The following is a 27208-nucleotide window of genomic DNA, read 5'->3' as shown; positions in this document are numbered from 1 at the left end:
GAACAGAAGATCGGTAATTTCACCTAGTGAGGCCACCATCCCCTACAGTTAGAACACACCCAGGGAACATACATAACCCCTTCCCTGCCCCCTAGTGTTAACCCCTTCCCTGCCAGTGGCATTTTTATAGTAATCCAATGCATTTTTATAGCACTGATCGCTATAGAAATGCCAATGGTCCCAAAAATGTGTCAAAAGTGTCTGAAGTGTCCGCCATAATGTCGCAGTACCGAAAAAAAACCCGCTGATCTCTACTATTACTAGTAAAAAAATATTAATAAAAATGCCATAAAAATACCCCCTATTTTGTAAACGCTATAACTTTTGCGCAAACCAATCAATAAACACTTATTGCGATTTTTTTTACGAAAAATATGTAGAAGAATACGTATCAGCCTAAACTGAGGAAAAACATTTTTTTATATATTTTTGGGGGATATTTATTATAGCAAAAAGTAAAAAATATTTTTTTTTTCAAAATTGTCACTAACTACTTAACCCCCGGACCATATTGCTGGTCAAAGACCAGAGCACTTTTTGCGATTCGGGACTGCGACGCTTTAACTGACAATTGCGCGGTCGTGCGACGTGGCTCCCAAACAAAATTGGCGTCCTTTTTTTCCCACAAATAGAGCTTTCTTTTGGTGGTATTTGATCACCTCTGCGGTTTTTATTTTTTGCGCTATAAACAAAAATAGAGCGACAATTTTGAAAAAAATGAATATTTTTTACTTTTTGCTGTAATAAATATCCCCCAAAAATATATAAAAAAACATTTTTTTTCCTTAGTTTAGGCCGATACGTATTCTTCTACATATTTTTCAAAAAAAAAATCGCAATAAGCGTTTATTGATTGGTTTGCGCAAAAGTTATAGCGTTTACAAAATAGGGGGTATTTTTATGGCATTTTTATTAATATATTTTTTTTACTAGTAATGGTGGCGATCAGCGATTTTTTTTCGTTACTGCGACATTATGGCGGACACTTCGGACACTTTTGACACATTTTTGGGACCATTTTTATAGCGATCAGTGCTATAAAAATGCATTGGATTACTATAAAAATGCCACTGGCAGTGAAGGGGTTAACACTAGGGGGCGGGGAAGGGGTTAAGTATGTCCCTGTGTGTGTTCTTACTGTGGGGGGGGGGGTGGCCTCACTAGGGGAAACACTGATCCTCTGTTCATACATTGTATGAACAGAAGATCAGCATTTCCCCCGCTGACAGGACCGAGAGCTGTGTGTTTACACACACAGCTCCCGGTCCCCGCTCTGTAACGAGCGATCGCGCACGCGCCCCCTAGTGGCCGCTCGAAGAGCGGTAGTATAGCTACGGGCTCTCGCCCAGGAGAGCCGACCTGCCGCCGTCTAATGACGGTGGCTGGTAGGCTAGTGGTTAAGCAATGTGCTGCTGCCAAATGAGTGTTTGATTAGCTAATAAAAGAAAAACGCAGCTCCCTGGTGAGTCTCACAGACCATGCTGCAAAACATGGGGTGCACGCCCTGCCACTGCCAGCATAAAACTAGTAGAATGGCTTCACTCCCTTATGCTTTATTAATATCCAAGAGTCATAAAAAGCAAAAAAACACAGGCAGGGGAACAAAAAGGTTGACACGTTTCACATGGGATTCGTGCTTTGTCAAAACCACGAATCCTGTGTAAAAAAAAAAAAAAAAAAAAAAAGCGTCAATCTTCCTGTTCTGTTCCCCTGCCTGTGTTGTTGCTTTTTATGATTTTTGGATATTAAAGTGGAGTTCCACCCAAAAATGGAACTTCCGCTTAATCCACTCCTCGCCCCCTTACATGTAATTTTTTTTGGGGGGGGAGTGGGGGCTTCAGGAGGAGTGGGACTTCCTGTCCCACTTCCTCCTTCCGCCGAGGGGCTGGTAAGGCGAATAGCTTAATCGCCTTACTGCAGCCCCTCCCTGTAGGCGATCGTCTGTCCAATCGGACGGCGCAGCGCCGCTCGCGCATGCGCAGTGGGTGCCCGGCCGTGAAGCCGAAAGCCGTCACGGCCAGGTGCCCACATTTGGAATGAAGACGCCAGCGGGGGGGAGAGGAGCGGAGCACCGGACGGTGCGTCGCTGGAACCGTGGAGCAGGTAAGTGTCTGTTTATTAAAAGCCAGCAGCTACACTTTTTGTAGCTGCTGACTTTTAATAAACATAAAAAAAGGCTGGAACTCCCCTTTAATAAAGCCTTTTTGGGGGAGTGCAGCCATTCGTCTTTTTGGTTCTACTGTTTGATTAGCCAATTAGGCAGGTGTACAGTTGTCCCTAATAAATTGCTTTCCGAGTGTGTATTAAATGCACACATGGCTTTTTAAAGCTGTTTTACCTCCGTAAACTTGAGATCACCATGAACCATGGACCACTCTAGCAACTGCTGCACTGATGGCACATCCACTGACTGCCTCTTCTCCATGAAGATCTGATAAAATATACAACCCTGTGGCTCCTTCTTGGGTGTCCTAAATAGATAAATAGGAGGTGTTTAATGAGACACTAATAAAATCGCATCATACAAACCTTGGCAAATGTAATGTTTCCATGTTAACACTAATAAAACATCTTTGTTGGTTTCATTAAAGCTGGTGCAAGTGTGGCAAAGACAATGCATATGGGTTTTCTACAGTCATTTGTCATAAAATGTGACCTGAACCTCATCTAAGTCACAACAATAGACAAACACAATGTCCTTAAAATGGAACTTCACCTTAAAGGGGGGGGGGGGGCTGTACCCCCATTTGCCCCATACATAGTGCTTGAGTATTTTCCCCAAACAATTAAATTTTCATTTGTCCATTAGTCATTAGCTCGTCCATGAAAAATTATGTTAGTGCAAATAAAAAAGGATCACGGACAGGACTCAATTTTCTTTGTCATTAGTCTACAAAATATTTTCCCAGTAGCATTGTGGTTTGCCAAGGTGCTATTTGGCAAAAGGTCAGCAGTGTTTTTTTTGGAGAGCAGCGGCTTCCTCCATGGTAGACTTATGAACGAGCATGTTTGCCAGTTTCAGTAATGTTTTCAAGCCTTTTGCCCTGTACACACGATCGGTCCATCCGATGAGAACGGTCTGGTGGACCGTTTCCATCGGTTAACCGATGAAGCTGACTGATGGTCAGTCGTGCCTACACACCATTGGTTAATATCGATCGTGTCAGAACGTGGTCACGTAAACCACGTACGACGGCACTATAAAAGGGGAAGTTCAAATCCAATGGCGCCACCCTTGCCTCTGCTTTTGCCGTTTCCGTGTTACCGCGTGTTAGTAAAAGTTTGGTTAGAACCGATTCGCGCTTTTCAGTCTTCGTGCTTTGCAGATCGTTTTCTCGGGTTCAGTTTGTGCTTGTGGGTTCGTATCTGTCTTTCAGTGCTTGTAGTCAGGTCGTATCTGTTTTGCAGTGCACTCCTGTCCGCTCATTTTCTGTTTTTCAGGTCGTTCTTTACAGGCCTTGCTGTACTTGGTTGCTTTTTGTTTTAAGTGCGTTCTGACCAGCCGACCGGTTTGAAGCCATGTTGGAAGCGCGTTTTCATTCTCGAGTTCGAGCTGCGTATGGGCTGTCTTCTGCAGTTCATAATCTTTCTAGATCTGTGGCCATGAACAGGGCGAGGAGGAGTTCATGGGCCAAGAATTGGTTGCGCCAGCGTGTCCAATTCTCTCATATGCCTCTGCTTAGGGAAATCCAGGAGAATAACCCTGATGATTTCAGGAACTTTCTCCGTATGATGGACCCCGTTTTACACAGTCTTTTGGATATTCTGTCCCCCTATATCAAGAGGCAGGACACTGTGATGCGCCAAGCCATCACGAGCAGAGGCTCATTGCTACGTTGAGGTACCTGGCGACTGAGAGAAGCCTTCAGGACCTTAAGTTCTCCACAGGCATCTCCCCCCAGGCGCTTGGGATCATCATCCCGGAGACGTCCATATGCCATCTCCATAACAAACGCTAGTTTTGCCAGAACGAGCGCTCCCGTCTCCTAATTTAGTCTGAGCATGCGTGGATTTTTAACCGATGGACGTGCCTACAAACGATCGTTTTTTTTTCTATCGGTTAGGTATCCATCGGTTAAATTTAAAACAAAATAGATTTTTTTTTAACCCATGTATAAATGACCGATGGGGCCTACACACGATCGGTTTGGTCCGATGAAAACGGTCCATCAGACCATTCTCATCGGTTTGACCGATCGTGTGTACGCAGCATTTTGGTGTTACTCGAGAATTCTGTTTTACCTCATTGAGGATTCTGCGTTGGCTGGGCTAAACTATCTCTATTCATAGACAATTTGTCTAAGGACCAGTTCACAGTCCAATGTGTTGTTTTCTGCATCAAAAAACACATGGAACGTAGGTTATATGTTATATGGTTTCCAATGGCATAATTCACACCAGTGTGGTCAGTTCCATGGCATTCCAGTTCCAGAAGAAGATTTTAACCTAAAACTTTATGTGTAGTTTTAGGTTAAAAGATGGACACCCAAAACAACAGGCATGGGCTGGCTGGAAAAGATGCCTGCAGATCTAACTGTACTCTAGAAATGAACACTAGTACGCAACTAAAAATAGGCAGACGTTTATCACCGCACACTCCTTTCTCAAGGCAGTGGGACACGTGGCCACTTATCAATTCTAGATTTAGATATTCGATTTTTAAACTGGTGATTGGCACCACACTTAAATGAGGTAAAACCTCTTATCCCTGTGCACTGATCACTGTTAATTTCTTCTCCAGGTAGCTTATTTCTGCCGTTTTTTTTCCCCCTCATTACTGCCAATGTTATGTTTTCTCCTCATATCCTATCCTGGTGATGAGGACAAACAGACCATACAAATCGGACAGATATTCAATCCATCAATAAATGGCCAATTTGAGATTTTAGTTCTAAACCTTAATTTTATATACTCACAAGCAATGGTTTTGCACAGAGCAGCCCCCTTTCTCCTCTTCTATGATCCGACGCTAGCGCTCTTGGTTCCTCTTTGGCGATTGCCCACCATAGGAAGCCGCTTCCTATGGGGGCACTCATGTAGGCTCAATCCTAAACCCCGCTGCATGCGCCTATAAACACAGATAGACCACCCACTCCTTCGTCATTTGATTGACAGCAGCAGGAGCCAATGGCTTTCGCCGCTATCAATCTGCCCCATGAGGAAGGAGAGAACGGAGAGAGCAGCTGCTCTTGGGCACAGAGCTAGGTCAAGATTGGGCTCAGGTAAGTATTGGGTTATCCAGGACACAGGATTTTATCATAATGTAGAGAATGGATTAAAGGGTCACTAAAGGAATTTTTTTTTTTTTTTTGCTGAAATGACTGTTTACAGGGTATAGAGACATAAAAGTTAACTGATTCCTTTTAAAAATGATTAAAAATTGAATTTAATCTATCATATAATGTGCCTCTAGTTTCACGTTCGGTTTTAAAGGTACATACATGAATTTCCAGGTGAGAGGTGAGTCGGGAAGACTCACAGAACAAAAACAACAAATCCTGGGCAGTGTTTTGTTTTTAAAATGAATCTGATTGGTTCTGAGGAGTTTTAGACACACAGTAATGACAGCTTAGACCACCGTGAAAATCTCCCAGCACCATGGTTATAAGGAAACAGGCAAGCAGGAAGTGTGGAGATCACAGCAGAATTACAGCTACTTCAAAGCAAAAACGAACAATGAGGACATGAAACCAGTACTGCAGTAAGGTAAAGGAAGCCATTTAGCTAAAAAATGTTTTTCCTTTAGTGACCCTTTAAGGTAAAAAAAAACATAAGGCTTTAGAACCAAAAAACTATTAGATAAGCACCTGACTGACCACAACATACAGGAATATACAATGTAATACTGACATATAATCTCACACACATAGGTTGGACTTGATGGACTTGTGTCTTTTTTTCAACCTCACCTACTATGTAACTATATGTAACCATTTCAAAGTTATACATGCTGCACACAGACCTCTTTTGTATACTTCTTTGTTTTCTACTACTGAAACATTTCCAGAGCAATTAGAAAAATGTAATTCTTCAGCTTATACTGTACTGTCCATATTAAATAAAAAGTAAGTAAAGTATGTTTTTCAGGACAATGCCTTTTCTTACCGAATATAAAAGAGCGGCTCTACCCTGAGAACCTGGAATAACTGATTTAGAAACTCCTCAGGATCTGTAAATGGGAAAAAGTGGGAGATGAGACATGCATATCAGACTTTAATATTAGACCTACAGTAGGATATGTGATCAATCGGGACATTTAATGTATTTCTATAGTATCTTAAAGTGAATGTAAAGTCTCATTTTTTTTTATATTAAAATAACAAACAGGTTATACTTACTTGCTCTGTGTAGTGGTTTTTGCACAGAGCAGCCCGGATCCTCCTCTTCTCGGGTCCCTGGCTGGAGCTCCTGGTCCTCCATCCTGCTGAGTGCCCCCACAAGCAAGCAGCTTGCTATGGGGGGCACACCGAGCCGAGCTGCAGCTCCATCTATCCATTCAGAAACAGAGCTGTGGTTTTGGCCTTTCTCCAGATTGGCCTTTCTCCAGATTGGCTAAATGCGTTTGACAGCAGAGGGAGCCAATGACGCCACTGCTGTGTCTCAGTCAATAAGGATGGAGAGTCCAGGACTGCCGATTTACTCATGGACATCACTGGATAGAGATGGGGCTCGGGCAAGTATTGGGGGGGGGGGGGGAGCTGCTACACACAGAAAGCTATTTATCCTAATGCAAAAAAAATGCATTAGGATAAAACAACCTTTTGACTTTACAAATCACTTTAACCACTTAAAGGACCTTGCCTGTTTTTAAGAATCAGTGTTTACACGTTAAAAACTATTTTTTTTTTGCTAGAAAATTACTTAGAACCCCCAAACATTATACATTTTTTTCCTAACACCATAGAGAATAAAATGGCGGTCATTGCAATACTTTGTCACACCATATTTGCGCAGTGGTCTTACAAGTTTTTTGGAAACAATTCACTTTTTGGAATAAAAAAAAAGACAACAGTAAAGTTAGCCCAATTTTTTTTATATTGTGAAAGATAATGTTACGCCGAGTAAATTGATACCCAACATGTCACGCTTCAAAATTTCGCCCACTCGTGGAATGGCGTCCAACATTTACCCTTAAAAATCTGCATAGGCGACATTTAAAAAAATTCTACAGGTTGCATGTTTTGAGTTACAGATGAGGTCTAACGATCGCGGTGATACCTCACGTGTGGTTTTAACACCGTTTTCATATGTGGGCGGGACTTATGTATGCATTTGCTTCTGCGAGCGAGTCGGGACGGGGCGCTTTAAAAAAATAAATAATAATTTTTGATAAATTTTATTCCTATTACAAGGAATGTAAACATCCCTTATAATAGGAAAAAGCATGACAGGTCCTTTTAAATATGAGATCTGGGGTCAAAAAGACTGCAGATGTCATATTTGGGCTAAAATGCAATAAAAATAAATTGTCATTTGAAAAAAATGACAAAAATAAATTGTCTCTTTAAGACATATGGGCAGAAGTGACGTTTTGACGCTGCTTTCGCCCTGCTATGTTATGGAGACTGGTGGGGGCCATCTTGGCCTTACTCGTATACTTGACAAGTTACGGACAGGACCCGATCCCCTCCACCGCTGCTGGTAAGAAGCAGAGGGCGCAGGGGCCCTCTCCCACCGCCGATAACGGTGATCTCGCTGTGAATCCGCCACGGAGACCACCATTATCATTCAAAAAGAGGACGTATATAGTCGTGCGCAGGTCCTTATGTGGTTCACCTTCGGAGCATCGCTTTTAATTCTGTTGCTGCGACTCCAAAACACCTGATACTATATAGGAACATGACAATGCTCAGGCCTAGTAGCCAATCCCTAAATCAAAACACTGTCATATGACAAAGTAAGTGATCATCGCCCTTTGTTAACTTCAACACTGGCCGACAGCGGATATTTTAGTAGAACTTTACATTTCACAATGCCGCAAGACAGCTTGGTGTACAAGTTTGCATTACTATAATGTATTCTAAAATATCACTCTATAATGTATTCTACAATATCACTGTAGTCACCTTTTTCTTCATTGGTGAAGCCTGTGCTCTTCCCTGCAGCCTCCAAAATCTTCCTTAAGGCCATTATTTTAGTGGCACATACATAGCCATTCCTAAATGAAGAGAACACATTACAGAAGGAATAAGTGGAGATAACTTAAAAAAAAATATCCATTTAATATTTTACACAAAAGTTAAAATCAACTTTTCTGTTACTTAAAAAAGTAATGAAGAAAAAACACAGTTTACCACACATCTATTAATAATTGACTGGATTTCCAAGAGGTTAATGGCCATGCAAAGACAATCATTTTAAAATACTCCGTTCAGTAGTAAAATAAACAGTCAATATTACCTGTCAGGAGGTACATCCATGTGAGCCAAAGTAAGTGAAAATACTTTGCAATTGAACAAGCAAGGAGTTAACTGACAACTAAGCAGAGATTGTATGAAGATAACTGTCTACTGTGGCCTTGAGAGGAGAGCATGAAATAGAGAAAAAAGACGGAAAAAAGAAGGAAAACAGTCAGTGTTAAAGGTGAGAAAGCTGCAGATAGTAAGGCATAGGGGGAGAAAGAATTGGCCAATCCAGATATACGTTTACATTTTAACATTACACTTTAAGTACCGGTTTACACCATGAATTAGCTGTGCGTTCTTGTGCAGTTCACAAGCAATCTGGGTGCAGGGCAATTTCAAACACATGGACCACGCTAAAAGTTGTGCATGCACAGAAACCGGATCATATGTTACTAATGTACCATGTGATCTAGTGCACTGCATTTGCGGTGCAATTAAGTTAACATTGACATTTTCAAAGTGATGCAGGAAAACTGCATTCAATGCCCAGTCTGGTTTGTACACTAATAAGCTGGTACACTCCTTGAATGTCTATTTATTTTGGAGAGGAGATCAATCTTGCCCCTAGAGTTCCCAAGACGTGCGATTTTACCCCAAATCACATAGAAAAAAAATCCTAAAGAAGGAAAATCTTTATTCCGTGCTTAGAAACAGAATACCACCAACCATGGTTTTTGGACCTTGCAGGGCCCATTTCTCAAGATAATGTCTTTTCCCTGTGAGGTCCTAAAATAATGGTTGGTAATATTTTTTTTTCTGTGATGTCAGTGATGTCCATGAGTGTCTAAAAGGGACACACCTCCTGATAGGCTGAGACACAGCAGCGGCGCCATTGGCTCCTACGGCTGTCAAAGTCAGCCAGCCAATCAGGGGAGAGATGGGGCAGGGCCAGGTCGGGTCTCTGTGTCTGAATGGATACACAGAGCTCTGACTGGGCTTGGGTGCCCCCACAGAGAGCTGCTGGCTGAGGGGCACTCGCCAGGAGGGAGGGGCCAAGAGCAGAAAAGAGGGACCAGAGAAGAGGAGGATCCAGGCTGCTCTGTGCAAAACTAACTGCACAGAGGAGGTACGTTTTTTTTTAAACAAGCCTTTAGGCTTGGTTTCCACTAGTGTGACTTGTCATGTGACTTGGGACTGCAAAGTCGCACGACAAGTCGTACCCCATGATTTCCAATGAGTACCGTTCATATCTGTGCGACTTCAAAGTAGTCCCTGCACTACTTTTGATTAATTAGATTTGGGGATAATGGCGCTGCTTATACTTTGTGTTTGAGTGTCCACAAGATGTCCTATATTATGAAATGATGTTGCATTTGTAGGGGAGCTCCAATTACTAGGAGAGACCAATGGAAGTGGGTCTCCTAGACCTTATTGTCGTTTATCCAAACGACCAGGTGCTACCCCCTTTTTTATTGCTTATAAACCGCACTGGTGTCCCAATGATCCGTTGGTTCTTCCAGTGAAATTAGTGCGTATGCTTCAAAGGGAGTGTGGAAACAGCCAGTAAGTTAAATTGTAGTTCTGGTAATGTCCTATGTGCTAAGTGTCACAAATGCTTTCAAAGTGTAACCTTGGAATGGTGATATGTGCAATATGTGCCCAAGTCCGGTATTCCATGATATCCAAATAAAATATATATAAAACACAAAAGATATGTATAGAGTGTCCCCCAGGGCACTGTAAGTGAAAAATCAGGGTTTAACACCCTGTAGTGACGAAAAATAAATTTATAAAAAATGTCAACCAATTTATATATGGATAGTGCCTTATTCCAGGACACTGTGCAGGCAAGAAGTGATGGTTGTACTGTGAGCCTTAATGTGAATCACTTCTACCAAAAAGTGAATTAAAAAATGAATGTAAAGAAAAAATAATACATAAAAAAATATATAATGAAAAAAAAGGGACAATACTGTTCGGTTATGACCAACCACAAATAATGTCAAACCTATTACAAAAATTAAATGCAGAGCGACAGTTGATTCATATCAATATATACCATCCCTAGAGGGTGCATGGAATAGGATAAAAAAAAATATATATATATATATATATATATATATATAAGCTAGCTGTTATTACTTAAAAAAATGTTCACAATGAAAAGAGAACATGTGAGGAATGAAGTGGAGTGTCCGAGATCACATATACAAATAATCAAAAATCAGCAACCCTCAGTGGGTGTAAGCAATGATTTTGCTAAGAAGACCTCTTGATTAAACAGGATCTCAAAGACCAAACAATAATTCAGTTTGGAAACAATGTATCACTGATGATAAAAGTGCATGATTGGAAAAACAAAATAGTGACTTCATGTGATTTTCTTCTTTATCGTGACTTTTGTGCTCCCCCTGTTGGGTCCCCACTCACCAGATGTTGGCACCCCTAGGGGCAAAAGGCAATGGTGGTGGTACCTCGGTAGTTGTTGTTGCAACAACAACTACCGAGGTACCACCACCATTGCCTTTTGCCCCTTGGGGTGCCAACATCTGGTGAGTGGGGACCCAACAGGGGGAGCACAAAAGTCACGATAAAGAAGAAAATCACATGAAGTCACTATTTTGTTTTTCCAATCATGCACTTTTATCATCAGTGATACATTGTTTCCAAACTGAATTATTGTTTGGTCTTTGAGATCCTGTTTAATCAAGAGGTCTTCTTAGCAAAATCATTGCTTACACCCACTGAGGGTTGCTGATTTTTGATTATTTGTATATGTGATCTCGGACACTCCACTTCATTCCTCACATGTTCTCTTTTCATTGTGAACATTTTTTTAAGTAATAACAGCTAGCTTATATATATATATATATATATATATATATATTTTTATCCTATTCCATGCACCCTCTAGGGATGGTATATATTGATATGAATCAACTGTCGCTCTGCATTTAATTTTTGTAATAGGTTTGACATTATTTGTGGTTGGTCATAACCGAACAGTATTGTCCCTTTTTTTTCATTATATATTTTTTTATGTATTATTTTTTCTTTACATTCATTTTTTAATTCACTTTTTGGTAGAAGTGATTCACATTAAGGCTCACAGTACAACCATCACTTCTTGCCTGCACAGTGTCCTGGAATAAGGCACTATCCATATATAAATTGGTTGACATTTTTTATAAATTTATTTTTCGTCACTACAGGGTGTTAAACCCTGATTTTTCACTTACAGTGCCCTGGGGGACACTCTATACATATCTTTTGTGTTTTATATATATTTTATTTGGATATCACGGAATACCGGACTTGGGCACATATTGCACATATCACCATTCCAAGGTTACACTTTGAAAGCATTTGTGACACTTAGCACATAGGACATTACCAGAACTACAATTTAACTTACTGGCTGTTTCCACACTCCCTTTGAAGCATACGCACTAATTTCACTGGAAGAACCAACGGATCATTGGGACACCAGTGCGGTTTATAAGCAATAAAAAGGGGGTAGCACCTGGTCGTTTGGATAAACGACAATAAGGTCTAGGAGACCCACTTCCATTGGTCTCTCCTAGTAATTGGAGCTCCCCTACAAATACAACATCATTTCATAATATAGGACATCTTGTGGACACTCAAACACAAAGTATAAGCAGCGCCATTATCCCCAAATCTAATTAATCAATATATCCAGGTTTCCTTGAAACCTGTCAGGGAGGCAGCAGCTTAAAAATCTTTTTATCCTAAGCGCGGATCCCCCCAATCTACCTGCACTACTTTTGTCCCACTTTAATGCGACTTGAGGTCCATAGACCTCAAGAATACACAGGCATTGCTTCAAGTCGCATCAAAATTGCGCGACTTTCAGGTCACGGTGGAAATCTAGCCTAAATAAACGGAAGACACAGGACAGCTCTCCATTTTTGACAAGATCAGCAGGTTTTTTTGCACCCAATAAAAATAGCAAAATGCTTCCAGTAATTTATTAGATAGACCAAAAGGGAGCAGAATTTCATTGTTGGGGCTTACACACAAACACACTTTATTAATATATTCACTCACTTCCGTAAAGGGTTAACTATCTCAGTGCGCAGCAAGTCTCGGGTATCAACATATGAATCATTATCATTCTTATCTGGAGGACGATGCAGCATGGTATCCATTACCGAGGAGCATGCAAACATACTGGTAGGAAAAAAAAAAGAAATAAAGTATTGTCACGATATATTACATTAATTATATATTAAGATATTTAAGAAAAAAATAAAAAACAACAAGAGCACACTAACCAAACTTGTTACAATTAGTATGTTTTAAAGCTGTAGTTCTTTTATTTATTTTTTTGTAATATGGGAAAACTTTCTCCAGATTTTTTTTTTAGATGAACATAAATTTGTCATCTAACAAAATAGGCTTACTGTCCTTGCTGTTGACATGTTGATTCTTCTTTCATTTAATCTTGCTTCCTGAACTTAAAGTACAGTTGCCACAAGAGCAATTTAGGGGTTTGAAAGTGCTAGTTGGCATGCTGTGTTTGCGCTGCTCCCAACCTGCCACTTTTTAACAGCAATTCGTTTTGACAGCTGGGACCTGTTCTCTAACACAGCAGTGGCTGCAACCTCTGCCAAGTAAACACAGAGCTTGAAAACAGAGTCTTTGTAAACACTGTTCAGGAGCATAACAGGGAAATACAATGTAACATTATTGATTGAATACCTTTTCTTTATCCTTATGCAGAGCAAAAGGGTTACCTTTGATCTGCATACAATGTCACTTAAAACAACCTTTGATTAATAATGTATAAATTATAATTCTATAATTTGTCCCTTTTAAAATTACACTAAAGTTAAGATTACGGTGCAAAGCTTTTTACGACTGAAATCAATTATGTGCATTTTTAATGGGACACCAAAAAAACAAAACAAATCCAAAAGTTGAAATAGTAATGCTTTAAAAAAAAATATATACATATATATATATATATATATATATATATATATATATATATATATATATATATATATATATATATATATATATATATATATATATATATATATATATATATATATATATATATATATATTAAAGGATTTTGTCACTGTAGATACAAAAAAATAAGTATTTTGTTTCAGAATATTTATATCTATTCCTCACACGTTCTCTTCCTCCTACCAGTTTGTTTTGTTGATTTTTATTATATATAGATAGATAGATATAGATATCTCTCTCTCTCTATATCTATCTATCTATCTATCTATCTATCTATCTATCTATCTATCTATCTATCTATCTATCTATCTATCTATCTATCTATCTATCTATCTATCTATCTATCTATCTATCTATCTATCTATCTATCTATCTATATAAAAATCAACAAAACAAACTGGTAGGAGGAAGAGAACGTGTGAGGAATAGATATAAATGTTCTGAAACAAAATAATTATTTTTTTGTATCTACAGTGACAAAATCTTTTAAACACTGATCAAAAAAAACAAAAGAAAAACTAAAATTAACTTTTTTTTTCTAATGACATTTTGTCTAAAGACTGCATTGAAAATAAAATAAATTTTGTAGGCAAATCAATATCACCAAAAGAAAGCCCTCTTTGTCAAAAAAACAAAGAAAAAACAAAACGCTTTGCTATCTTATGTTATAACAAAATTATTTCAAAATATACCGGTCCATATCACAAATGTAAAAATTGGTCTGATGGTGTACAGGCGAGAGCTAAAGTGGTTAAAGCAATTCTGATATTCCTATGCCCTCTTTGCTCAGTAGGGGATTAACATGGGAAGTTCATTCTTTATTTATTTATATATATATATATATATATATATATATATATATATATATATATATATATTTTTTTAAGTGATTTTCTCTGTCTTTTGCAGGCTGAATGACCTAAATTAGAGCCATTTATGACCAGCCTTACAGACCCTCTGTGTTTTTCTTAACATAGCCCTTAATAGCACCAACTAGTGGCAAAGTTACTGCTAAATTTCCAACAAATTATATACAGTATATTTAGCGGGTTTGTTCTTTTAGCTCAAACTCTCCAGAGATTAAGCAGAAGAGAAGAATTTTTTAATGTGAGAAGTTTCGAAAGTCTTAAGATTTGTTAGTGGTCAGTGCACAAGGGCTGAAATTATAGGAAACTGTAAAAACCTTTTCTCGAAGTTCATTAAAGGATACAAGGTAGAAGCAATTCTGAAACACTGGGTTATGCTGCTGCCTACAGGAGGATTGGATACCATCAAACAAATCTGTGAGAGAGACAGGTAAAACCCCTCCCTCTCCCATCATGCTACAGTTTTGTGGAAATGCAATATTAGGGGTTAATCAGAAGCACAGAGGATGGGACCTGTGTCCCTTAACTCCAAAAAAAGGATATTACAGTACTAAACCCTTCATTAACCTCCCTGGAGGTATGATTATGTCATATTTTTCATGCTGAAAGCGGTACCATTATTTTGCATAGACATTTGGCGTTTTCCATTGTAGGCCTGTAATTCTTAGGAACAACTCACTTAAATCTGTCCAAACAAGAGTCTAGTAGACATCCCAGGTATGAAGTTTGAAACACAAAATCATAAATTATAATAAATAACTATAAAAAATTATCAAAAATAATAATATAATAAAATGTATTCAATATTGTAATCAAATCAAAAACACTGAAATTTGTTCAGTTGCAGAATTGTCGTCACTTTCAGTGTTTGATGTTGAATTTCCCCACAAATCGCTATCGCTCAATTCTGCAAGTGATTATAATTTATTGTCACTGTTTTCTAGCTGCTCTAAAACCACTTTGTAGGACCTGTCAGCCACCATAACCCCCCCCCCCCCACCTCCTTGAAATTAGCATATTAAACAAAAACGTACAGCATTAGAACACCCTATTGCCAAAGGGTAGTTCAGTTTTGTCCATTGTCAGGGGTGACTGTCAATCTGCTTTGCCACATGAGGGAAGTGTGGGCTCACCTGAGGTGCAAAAAATAAATACAAGCGTGCAGTCTTCACCAGGAAATCCTGCAAAGAAACTTGCTCTACCGATGCTTTGCTGTTTGCTCCTGTACTGACAGCTGGTGTGCTAGTAGAGGATTGAAAGTATTAAGTCAATAAGCAAGTGGGTATATAGTATTGACTCTGTAAGAAAGCTGTGGTCAGGGTAAGGCCGCATTTAGGCAAAAGATGAGCATTGGTCAGGCCAGGCAGAGTCATGACACAAAGGGAAGTCGGGGCAACAAGGGAATCCAAATGACAGTAACATACATAAATAGAACAGATGATGGTAACAGACATAAATAGAACAGCATTGAGAATCTCAGAACTAAATATTCAACAACCATAAAAAAAATAATCTAAATATAGTAATACAGTATGCAAAAGCAGTACACCTAAGAGTTATACTACAAGTCAGAGCATAGGGACACTAGCAACAGAGCCAGTGAAAGTCAGCACAAGGCGCCAGCTTCTTATATAGATCCAGCCTCAAGTAAGTGTTCATTTGGTAACCGCACATCAGAGAAGGGTAAATAATATAAAAAATGCATCCTTTACAAGCATTACATTTGCTTTAAAAATGGTCTGCAAAACTGACCTACAAAAGGCCTGTAGTAATCATTTTTGGTGTTAGAAGTGGGCAGTACTATAGACCATAAACTGTACTACTTTTTATATCACAGATTTCATGGGATATCAGAACAATGTTTTTTTTACCAGAATAATGTTGCATCCAAATAACAGGAGTTGCAATGTCCTTGTATCCCCTTTTTCCAGCCAATCATACGCTCTAATCCTTCTTTGTCTGCTGCAGGTGGCGTGTTCTCCTCAACACATTCGCTACTGTACTCTTGGAATGCTGTGATGCAGATAGATCCCAGAAGTTAGAAAAATCTGTAAACTTTGTCATTTCAAATTCTAAATCCTAAAACCAACTTAAGCCTGCAATGCTTACCAATAGAGTTACATCTCAGAATCGGATTGGTTGGATCATGCAATGAATAAAAACGAGAGTCTGGGCGGCAGTTTCGCAGTTTCACAAACAAGGCTTTGTTGGGTCCACAGAAAAAATATCTTACTCCTCTGTAAATTCCATCAGTGTAGGCAGAGGGGAGCTCGTCCTCCTATCAAAACAATCACAAAATAAAATAAAAAAATCTGTTCCACAATCTATTACGAAAAAGTACAAACTTTTTGTTAGTTGGTAGTTGCACATAAAGAGGCACCATAATATATTTTACTATAGCAAGAAAAATGCTTGCCATACAAACATGCTTTAACAGGTTTAACCAGAACTATAAGATGGGGTAAGGAATTACTGTTGGTGCATTCAGAGGGCTGCCTTTGTGTGATTATCAACACATCACTATAGAACCCAAGTGAACAAATCGCTCAGTTAAAAAAAAAAAAAAGTTGATTTTAATGCAGGGCATTAAAACAGAAAAAGATATGATTCACTGGCTGACAATAACAAATTCATATACTTAGTTACACACCCACAGGGCCCCTAACGGATGAGAGAGTAGGTGACTGCTTTCTGTGGTTGGTGGAGACATATATAGAAAGTAACAACTGTAAAGTATGGAGGGGACTTTCAAGGCACACACAAGAATTTCATTATTTCCATGCTGCAAAAAATATTGTATATGACTTGCAACATTTATTAAACACTTAAATAAGTTTTTGGAGCCAGTTCACACTAAAATACTGTGCAGGAAAGACATGTTCCCATGCAGCTTCATGCACTGAATTCCAATCACACTGCCCTTGCGATCTTCAGCGGGTGTCAGTGCCGAGTTATCAACACTCCAAATGCAGGATGCAAATGCAGTGCGATTGCTCACACCTGATTGTATGGAGCAAAAGTACTATGTAAGCAGGTTCATTTTAAACAGTAGTGCATGCACAACCTTTGGTGCGGTGCAATTGCAGCCCATTAAAAATGAATTGCCTGAAATCGCACTGCACGGAACTGCATGTGAATAGCACAGGAATCGCATAGCATTCCTGTGCGTTCCAATGCAGTTCCTAGTGTGAACGAGCACTCAATAAGTGTTGTTTAACAAAAGGTGTTGATTTTATACAACAAAGTATTGCGGTATGGAAACAAGTTCATTCTTGTGTGTGTGCACCTTAAAGTCCCCTCCACACTTTACACTTCCTTTCTATATGCAGATGCGATGATGGCACACTACAGCAATGAATGATCTTTGATCTTCAGTTGCCAGTGGTTGGTGGAGACATACCTGGTTGTGTCAGTAAATTTTACCTTTCGAGAAAAAGGGAAAATAATCCCTTCTGTCCACCAAGGTTGGTTCCATTTTAGCCGCTATTTAAATCTGCAGATGCTATGGTACTGCACTCATGACCACCTATAGCCCCAGTGATCTTAGAGCATTAAAGTTTATCTGAGAGTTGACATAAGCACAATGGCCGTTATCACCAGAGGCATGCCTTGAATGTAGCATGGGTTAGTGGGTAGAATGTAAATAAAAACACTGCAGAAAACTATTTTGGTATGTTTAAAGTGTTACTAAACCCAGGCCCAGGACCCTGCGTTCACTATATGTGGTCTCCCACAGTACACAGACCATGCAATTGCAATTATTTTAGTAAATATAAACTGCTAAATACCCTTTCTCATCAGCAGTATAGCAGTCTTGTGACTTCTATCAGTTCCTGGGTAAAGCGGTTGTAAATCGCTGAAAAAATAAATAAAAATCCTGCAAGGCAATGGCATAATGTGCTAGCATGCATCTCATACTAGAACATTACAAAATACTCACCTTAGAACGAAGTCCTTCCAACCGCGACTGGGGCCGACATCTACTCTTGTCCTTTCTTCTGGGATCGCAGGCTGAGACGCTACGAGTGGCTGGAGCCGCGTTGAAGTCACTCCTGCGCATGGGAGCCCTCGGTTCCAGCAAGCAGCTCTGAAGATCCGTTGCGGTATGCCGGACCTTCAGAGCGCATGCGCTGTCGACATCAGTGGCTGCATGCAGGGTGAATATCTCCTAAACTGTGCATGTTTAGAAGATATTTATTTTACCTACAGGCAAGTCTTAGTAGGTAAAAAAAAAAATAAAAAAATACAAAGCAGGGTTCACAACCACTTTAAAGTTTGTAGGAGGAGTTTTCATACTACACTGAGCTGCCCTTTTTAGAATCCAGAACCCCTGACCCTCTTGTCCAGACCATGCTGATCACATGCACCCTCCCAAGAAAAAAAAACAAAAAAAAAAAAAACCCACCAAACTGAGCATGTGCAGCATGACTCCAGTAACTATCTTATCAGACCTGTTCTGGAGTCAGTGGAAGAAAGGAGGAGGATCTGTGCATACAAGATCAAACAGCCTTTTATACACAATGCAGAGGATTAACCCCTTAGGTTCCACAGTAAGTATAACAAGCATGCTTTACTGCATATACAGACTGATTTTACAGTTGTGGGTTTAGTAACACTTTAAAATAAGAATTTAAACATTTACAATGGTTGGAATTACTTTGGCTTTACATGTTGGAATTATTTGGCAACCAATCCAAAGTTCTGGACTACATGCAGGTGAATGGAAAGGAGTACATGAACACCACGTGCAGGTGAAGATCTGTCATCCTCTTATTGCATATTCTAGGTCAGCTGTTTGACATTCAAGTGAAAAAAATGTCAGTCCACTGTGCACTGACAAATTAGCCGCCTACAGCAAAATCTACCCAACGGTGCCCACAGATGTTTTAATCTAGTCGTCAAAAATCCAATTCAATATACTATTGGTATCTACAACAAAGCTAATTAATTTTTTTCAGCTTAAATTATTATTTTTTTTTATGAGTTTGCAGTCTGAAAAATTAACTTTTTTTTTGAACCGATCTTTCTGGGCCCAAAAAAATGATCTGCTTAAAAATAGCCGTTTTCATCAACTAGCTTGGCAGTACATGCAAAACTATTCTAACACTTTTTAGGAATAATACACAAAATATTACAAAAGGCAAGATTACCATTTCAAGGCCAGCAATGGTCCCGGGAGAGTCAGGGGTGTGTCCTATCCATCGGATCACTCCATATATGGGAGGATCGTTCACCTCAACCATAGAATTGAGTTCCAAACCATGTCTTATAGATTCTGGTTCAGACAACAGGCTGCCATTTCCAGGAGGATGGTACAGACTGGATGGGGGGTGGTGGTCTTCTGTCGGATGGTTACATACTTGGTCTTCCACTTCAAGAGGATTGTTCAATGGTTGTGGTTCATCCTCTTCAGCTGTTAAACATCACATCATGCTGTAATTATTATTAAGCTCTTTTTGATTATGAATTCTGCATTGATCATAGACCCAAATGCTTTATTAAATAGGCCTGTCTACACACATACAGTTCAGTTTAGTGTATCCTGTATGATATTGGTAAATACTCCCAGAGTCTGTGTGTTTTTTCTGAAAGGCATATTATTCACATACATCCTTCTTTGTACTACTTGCAAAGGCAACTAATAATCCAGTTTTAATAAAGTGAAGAGATTGCTCGGTTTTCAGCTTTTGCAAGTTTTATTAACCACTTGTGTATATCTGGACCGGTCCTTCAGCCCTGCTGCCGCTCCACCACCCCCTGTATTTTCCAGCAATTTTCAGTCATCCAAATGACAGCTGAGAATTGCTGTGTAAATAAAAACAGTCATAGATGCTGCTGTCAAAAAAACAGACCTTCAGACACAGTGGGCCGGATTCAGAAAGAAGATACGACTGCGTATCTCCTGATACGCCGTCGTATCTCTGAGTCCGGCCGGTCGTATCTATGCGACCGATTCATAGAATCAGGTTACGCATAGATATGCCTAAGATCCGACAGGTGTAAGTGACTTACACCGTCGGATCTTAGGCTGCAATTCCAGGCCGGCCGCTAGGTGGCGCTTCCGTACCTTTTACGCGTCCAATATGCAAATGAACATTTACGCCGATTCAGAAACGAACGACCGCCCGGCGCTTTTTTTTACGTCGTTTACGTTCGGCTTTTTCCGGCAGAAAGTTACCCCTGCTATAGGAGGGGTAAGTGCGGCGTATCCTATGTTAAGTATGGCCGTCGTTCCCGCGCCGAGTTTTGAATTTTTTACGTTGTTTGCGTAAGTCGTTTGCAAATACGGCCGGACGCAATTTACGTTAACGTCGAAACCAATGACGTCCTTGCGACGTCATTTGGAGCAATGCACGCTGGGAAAATTTGCGGACGGCGCATGCGCTGTTCGATCGGCGCGCGGACGCGCCTGATTTAAATTGTACACGCCCCCTAGCCGCGGAATTTGAATTCCGCCGGGGGATTTACGATACGCCGCCGCAACTTTAGAGGCAAGTGCTTTCTGAATAAAGCACTTGCCTCAAAAAATTGCGGCGGCGTAACGTAAATCAGATAGGTTAGCGGATCTTTAGATCCACGTAACCTATCTGAATCTAGCCCAGTGTTTATATACATTGTTAAAAAGTGGGAATTAAGATCTACAAAGGACAACGGTACTTTTCTATTCATTCATTCATTCATTTGCAGATACTCTTGCACACTGGTGCCAAAACCACAAAAATGTTGGGCGCCCCCCCCCCCCCCCAAGCTTTTTTTATTATACTGATCTGAATGCAGCACATTGATTTACATATCAGTAAACTATCACTGTGCTTAGAGCATTAAACAAAAATCTGCGTTACTATGCAGTATTTTTTCATGAGTACACATGTACACATGGCATTCTGGGAGCTAGAATTTGTATGCGCGCATACATTGGCTGGCACTATATGGCCCATACTCACTTTTTTTTGTGCAGGAACTTACTGCCATGAAGATCGGGCATTCATATATCAGTATCATATGTAAGGACCGTAAAGGGCATTAATATGCATATAATGTCAGTTATATGTATGAGCAGAGTAAATCTACCAATCCTGCCAGCAGATTTAAAAGCACATATAAAAAAAATGTTCAATTTGTCCATTCTCGTTTTGTTGTTTTAAAAGGAGATTTACAGAATAATTTACAGTTGCTCAACTTGACATATATTATATATCTTTATCCATTAGCCTTGTACTTTAAAAAAAAAAAAACAGACTTTATGGAACTCCCGCCTACTATTACTCTGCCCTTATTATATATAAGAATGTTAAAAGGGGAGTTCCACTCACTTTATCTTATGCGCATTGTGTTTGATATTGGCCATATTTTCAGCAATGGGCATTTCTTTTCTTGGTAGCTCACCATCATTCTAAGATTTTCCTTTTCTCTTCCGCCTTCTCCCACCCGCGGATATCTGTCTCATATCGGGTGGCGCACTGTCTCCGGGGGCCTTTGTGTCATCATTCCCAGGGGTCAGTGTGGATCGCCGCCGCTCATCATCACAAGATATCTTCATTGCCATCACAACAGGACGGGCACTTCTGCCACCGCCCATTGTGATGGCAACCTGAGACGTTTGCTGCGCTGCAAACTGTCCAATGCGTGAGAACAGGCGGTGCGTGCTGGTTATTCAGCAGCACCGTATACCGGAAGATTATCCTTGTGAATTTCACCTGCCCACAAGCAAGATGGGAACTCACAAGAAGGACAAATATAAGGTTATTTTTTAACTGTAGTGATGTAATTTAGAAGAATAATGAGTGCCACATTAGTATAGTATGATGTGAATAGATGCATTTTCTTTTTTTTAAAGTCTATATGTTGTTGGAACTCCACTTTAATTTTTAGGAAAGAAAATAGAGGATGAAGGCCTAATCAGCAGCTTCCATGCATGTGCTGCATATACTTGTGACCTAAAGTTCACATTAGGCCTTTGTGACGTATTTACTGTATGTGAGACTAAAATTAGAGCCACATTGTCTTGACTAAATGACATTACCATGTAATGTGTTCTCCTCTGGAGCAGATCGCTTCCTTTTTCGTTCTTCATCCGGTGGCATTGCTGAAATAAAAAAAAAAAAAAAAACTCAGACAATGTATAACAAATGCCTATATACAATCAACAGAATGGAAAGGAAGCCCACAGCATGAAAACAAATCATGCTGCAATCTGCTGTAGCTAGGAATGGCAGGCCATGACGTTTAAAGGGAATTTATTTTCCAATAATTTTTTATTATTGCTCAGGTACATACACCTCCATAAGGTAAAACATGCAATCCAATTTACATTTTGAATTGCATAGAAAATACTCCATATCGTATCCTGTCTAAATTGACCTAAGTATGTGTATGTATTATTGTGAGCTAGGTGCCTTAGATTGTAAGCTCCTTGAGGGCAGGGACTAATATGAATGTACAATATACGGTATATGTAAAGCACTACATAAAATTCTCGGTGCTTAGAAAATGTAAAATTTGCAGAAATGTCGAAGCAGTGGAAAAAAAAAAAAAAAAAAAAACGCCTGAAGCTTAAAAAGTACATGACCTTTTTTTGGGCAGATTGCAAGCATTTTTTGGCCCCATAGACTTCAATAGAAACGACTGACTTGAGCAGAAAAACGCTCAAATAGCAGCTCTCCGCCCCCTAGTGCTTTTTCTTGGCTAAACAAAAAACGCCTGAAGCTGTAAAACGCTTGTAATACACTTCTAAAATGTTTTTAAAAAGCTTGTAAAAAGCTGCAAAAAAATAAAAAACGCCAGTAAATCAATACGCTCAGGTGTGAATGAAGCCTTATGAAGAACAGTTGTTTAAAGATGGAAAGGAATGCTTATTTACTCTTAAAGAGAAACTAAGCAACACATGCAATACCTTTGAAGAGTTGAATTGTAATAGATTCCCAAGCCAGTAAAGATGCTTTATGGAGGGGTATGCACTTGTTGAGCTGTTGCTTTTGATTATAGTAAGGATTTAAAGATCTCAATTACGTATATTGCTCACTCTATAGGTGCAAAGTTTGCCAGGTTCAACCATGCCTTCAATTGAACCAATAAGCACACCCTATAATAATCCTGTAAAAACAGAAAAAAATGCTGCCTAGAGATTTGTGTTTTGACAGTATGTTATATAGGATCCTTTGCTGCAGGGGGGGTCAGCCTGTCAGTGTCAGACCATACATTGCAACCTGGATCAAATTGGTCTGTATGGCTGTGGTCCCAGATAGAAGCCTCTTCTAAAGATGATGCACAAAAAAGCCCGCAGTTTGCTGAAGACAAGCAGACTAAGGCTGCATTCACACCTTAGCGCGGCGTTTTGTACCGCGATTTGCCGCGACAAAACGCGTAGTTTTTTACCCTCGTTTTCGCTGGAGGGGTGATTTAACATTGTCGGCTATGCCGAACCCGCCTGAAAATAAGGGTCAGGGACTTGTTTTGAGCTTCAAGCGTACGGCGTTTTGGCGTTCGGCGTGGAGATGTGAACCATCTCCATAGAGAACAATGTTAAATCACCCCTCCAGCGTATTTTAGGCTGCAATAGCGTCGGGCTTCAGGCGTTAAAACGCCTAGGTGTGAATGGAGCCTAAGGACATGGATTACTGGAACCAGATCCTGTGGTCTGATGAGACCAAGATAAACGTATTTGAATCAGATGGTGTCAAGCGTGTGTGGTGGAAACCAGGTGAGGAGTACAAAGACAAGCGTGTCTTGCCTACAGTCAAGCATGGTGGTGGGAGTGTCATGGTCTGGGGCTGCATGGGTGCTGCCGGCACTGGGGAGCTACAGTTCATTGAGGGAACCATGAATGCCAACATGTACTGTGACATACTGAAGCAGAGCTTGATCCAGTATATACGCAGGGCAGGGCAGTATTTTAACATGATAACGACCCCAAACACACCTCCAAGACGTCCACTGCCTTGCTAAAGAAGCTGAGGGTAAAGGTGATGGACTGGCCAAGCATGTCTCCAGACCCAAACCCTATTGAGCATTTGTGGGGATATCCTCAAATGGAAAGTGGAAGAGCGGAAGGTCTATAGCATCCACCAGCTCAGTGATGTCATCATGGAGGAGTGAAAGAGGACTCCAGTGGCAACCTGTGAACTTCATGCCCAGGGGGGTTAAATGGGTTGTAAAGGTAAAAGTTTTTTCACCTTAATGCATTCTATGCAACCCTTTTAACCCCTTTAACCACTTAAGGACCGCCTCCTGCACATTTACGTTTGCAGAATGGCACGGCTGGGCTCTTAAAGGCTCCTGCGGAACCTGATCGCCGCCAGTGTCCCGCGATCGGTCACAGGAGCTGAAGAACGGGGAGAGGTGAGTGTAAACACACCTTCCCTGTTCTTCAATGTGGCAGTGACACTGATCGTCTGTTCCCTGATATAGGGAACGACGATCAGTGACGTCACGCCTACAGCCACACCCCTCTACAGTAAGAATCACTCCCCTAGGACACACTTATCCCCTACAGCGCCCCCTAGTGGTTAACCCCTTCACTGCCATTGTAATTTTCACAGTAATCAGTGCATTTTTATAGCACTTTTCGCTGTGAAAATGACAATGGTCCCAAAAATGTGTCAAAAGTGTCCGATGTGTCCGCCATGTCGCACTCAAGAAAAAAAAAAAAAAAGTTGATCGCCGCCATTAGTAGTAAAAAAAAAAAAAATTATTAATGAAAATGCCATAAAAATATCCCCTATTTTGTAAACGCTATAAATTTTGCGCAAACCAATCGATAAACGCTTATTGCGATTTTTTTTTACCAGAAATAGGTAGAAGAATACTAAAGGAATAGAGAACTCCGGCGCTGTCTGACGGACTGGGGGGGGGGGGGGGGGGACTGTGGATCTGATCCCAACAGAAAAAGTGATAATAATGTGAAGTATGGTAGCTGCGCTGTGGAGGGAGGAAATGGGAAGGTGGAAGTGAAAAGGGAATGCAAAGTAAAGGGATCGTGGGTGAACTTAAACAGTGAAATAAAAAAATAAAAAACATTTAAAAAAAAATTTTTATTAAGGTATCTGATGATACTACAATGAACAATACAGATGAAAGTGAACAAACGCCTATAATCCTGTAAAGATTTAACAGTTGCAAAACTATCAAAAATCACACATGTGATAAAGACCTGTCCATAAATAAGATCAAATCTAGCAGTCCAGCTATTCCTCCACAGAACAGTGTCTAGATAAAACACCTCCACCAAAATTGCAATGTGCACAAATGAAATCTTCAGTGATGACACCTTTGATGTGCTGGCAGCTCACCTCACAGCTGCTTATCCAAACAGCTAACCAAGATCCTGATCGCAACTGGATGTGTGGGCTGATAAAACACCTCCTCCTGACTCCTAAGACAGCCAATGTGTGTCATGGAAAAGAGAAGATATATGCAATGCATATAGCGTGACACTGTGGGGTACCTCGAACAGGTAAAGATTTGAGAAAATGCAGTCTGACCGAGTCTGAAATTTTAAATACGAGTTTGGCGCTCGTTGATATTTTTTCCGACTTCACTACCTAAATGTGAGTTTTTTATTTGTTTTTTATTAAATTTATCCATTATATGGAGTCACGCGCAAAAAATAAAAACCACAGAGGTGATCAAATACCACCAAAAGAAAGCTCTATTTGTGAAAAAAAAAAAAAAAAAAAAAAAAAGGACCCCAATTTTGTTTGGGAGCCACGTCGCACGACGTGCAATTGTCAGTTAAAGCAACGCAGTGCCGAATCGCAAAAAGGGGCAAAGTCCTTAACCTGCATAATGGTCCGGGTCTTAAGTGGTATAGGAAGTGCTGGAAAATAATGGTGGCCACACAAAAAAATTGACACTTTGGACCCAATTTGGACATTTTCACTTAGGGGTGTACTGACTTTTGTTGCCAGCGATTTAGACATTAATGGCTGTGTGTTGAGTTATTTTGAGGGGACGGCAAATTTACACTGTTATACAAGCTGTACAATCACTACTTTACATTGTAGAAAAGTGTAATTTCTTCAGTGTTGTCACATGAAAAGATAGAATAAAATATTCACAAAAATACGAGGGGTGTACTCACTTTTGTGAGATACTGTATATCTTAGCAAAATGCGAGGTTAAATTAATGCTCAAATATGGAATGTACTTGTTGGTGTAGAACTGTCCACACCAACAGGCAAGACTGGAGATTTTGTAGCATTCACTTTTCAAAACAAATGAATCACCTCCTGCACTACATGCAAGAAAGCAGCATGCTTAGTTAACATAAGAATTACATCATTAGCAAACAATCCAATCTGGTGAGAGCGGTGAGCAATATCAATTTCCGAGACTAATTGGTTATGTCCGATTACTGTCGCCAGGGGTTCCATCATTAAAGAAAAAATAAAGGAGAAAGCAGGCATCCCTGGCAAATGCTACTAGTAATTATAAAACTGTCTAATAATACATTAGCTGTGTACAGGGCCAGCGCTACCAATAGGCAAGGTAGGCACCAGCCTAGAGCACACACCATTAGGGGGCGCCGAAGGGGCTTCTTCTACCTCATTGGCTGGCTGCGTGAGACAGCCTGAGAAGGAAAGGAGACAGTCTCTCCATGGATAGTCCTGTAGGGCCCCCTCTCTCTGGGTCTCCCCAAAAATAATGAGGTTTCGCCTAGGGTGTTAAAAATCCTTGCATCAGCCCTGGATGTGTACAGTCAAGCAGAAGGTTCAGAATATATTCCATTATAGTTAAAAATACATTATGTACGGTAGTCCACAGGTACCCTGGCAAATGTTTTTTTCAGAATCCAAGGTAAGAAATATAGATGTTTTTGTGCCAGTGTCTCTTTAACCACTTGCCGACCAGTCGCTGTCCATATACTGCGGCAGGTTGGTACAATTACGCAAATTGCCGTAACTGTACATCAGTTTGTGTAATAGATACAGTGCGACGAGTGCACCTGCTGCGTGGCGACGGAGCCGATGCGCGTGATTGGCGCCCGTGATGTCGGCC

The 27208-nt window shown here is 40.1% G+C and overlaps 1 protein-coding gene across 1 annotated transcript in view; it reads right to left on the bottom strand.

Moving 5' to 3' along the window:
- Window positions 1-27208, bottom strand: part of LOC120940484 (ubiquitin carboxyl-terminal hydrolase CYLD-like) — a 56919-nt gene that overhangs the window by 10439 nt on the left and 19272 nt on the right. The window contains exons 4-11 of the mRNA XM_040353394.1: window positions 22236-22298; window positions 19363-19625; window positions 16322-16490; window positions 16084-16225; window positions 12417-12539; window positions 8067-8158; window positions 6106-6169; window positions 2339-2471 (exon numbers count right to left, since the gene is read on the bottom strand). Coding sequence (XP_040209328.1) covers window positions 2339-2471; window positions 6106-6169; window positions 8067-8158; window positions 12417-12539; window positions 16084-16225; window positions 16322-16490; window positions 19363-19625; window positions 22236-22298 — 1049 coding nt within the window. The remainder of the gene's footprint in view (window positions 1-2338; window positions 2472-6105; window positions 6170-8066; window positions 8159-12416; window positions 12540-16083; window positions 16226-16321; window positions 16491-19362; window positions 19626-22235; window positions 22299-27208) is intronic.

The sequence above is a fragment of the Rana temporaria genome, chromosome 1 (genome assembly GCF_905171775.1).
Source record: "Rana temporaria chromosome 1, aRanTem1.1, whole genome shotgun sequence".
NCBI classification, from domain to species: domain Eukaryota; kingdom Metazoa; phylum Chordata; class Amphibia; order Anura; family Ranidae; genus Rana; species Rana temporaria.
This window is presented reverse-complemented; position numbering and strand designations above follow the sequence as displayed.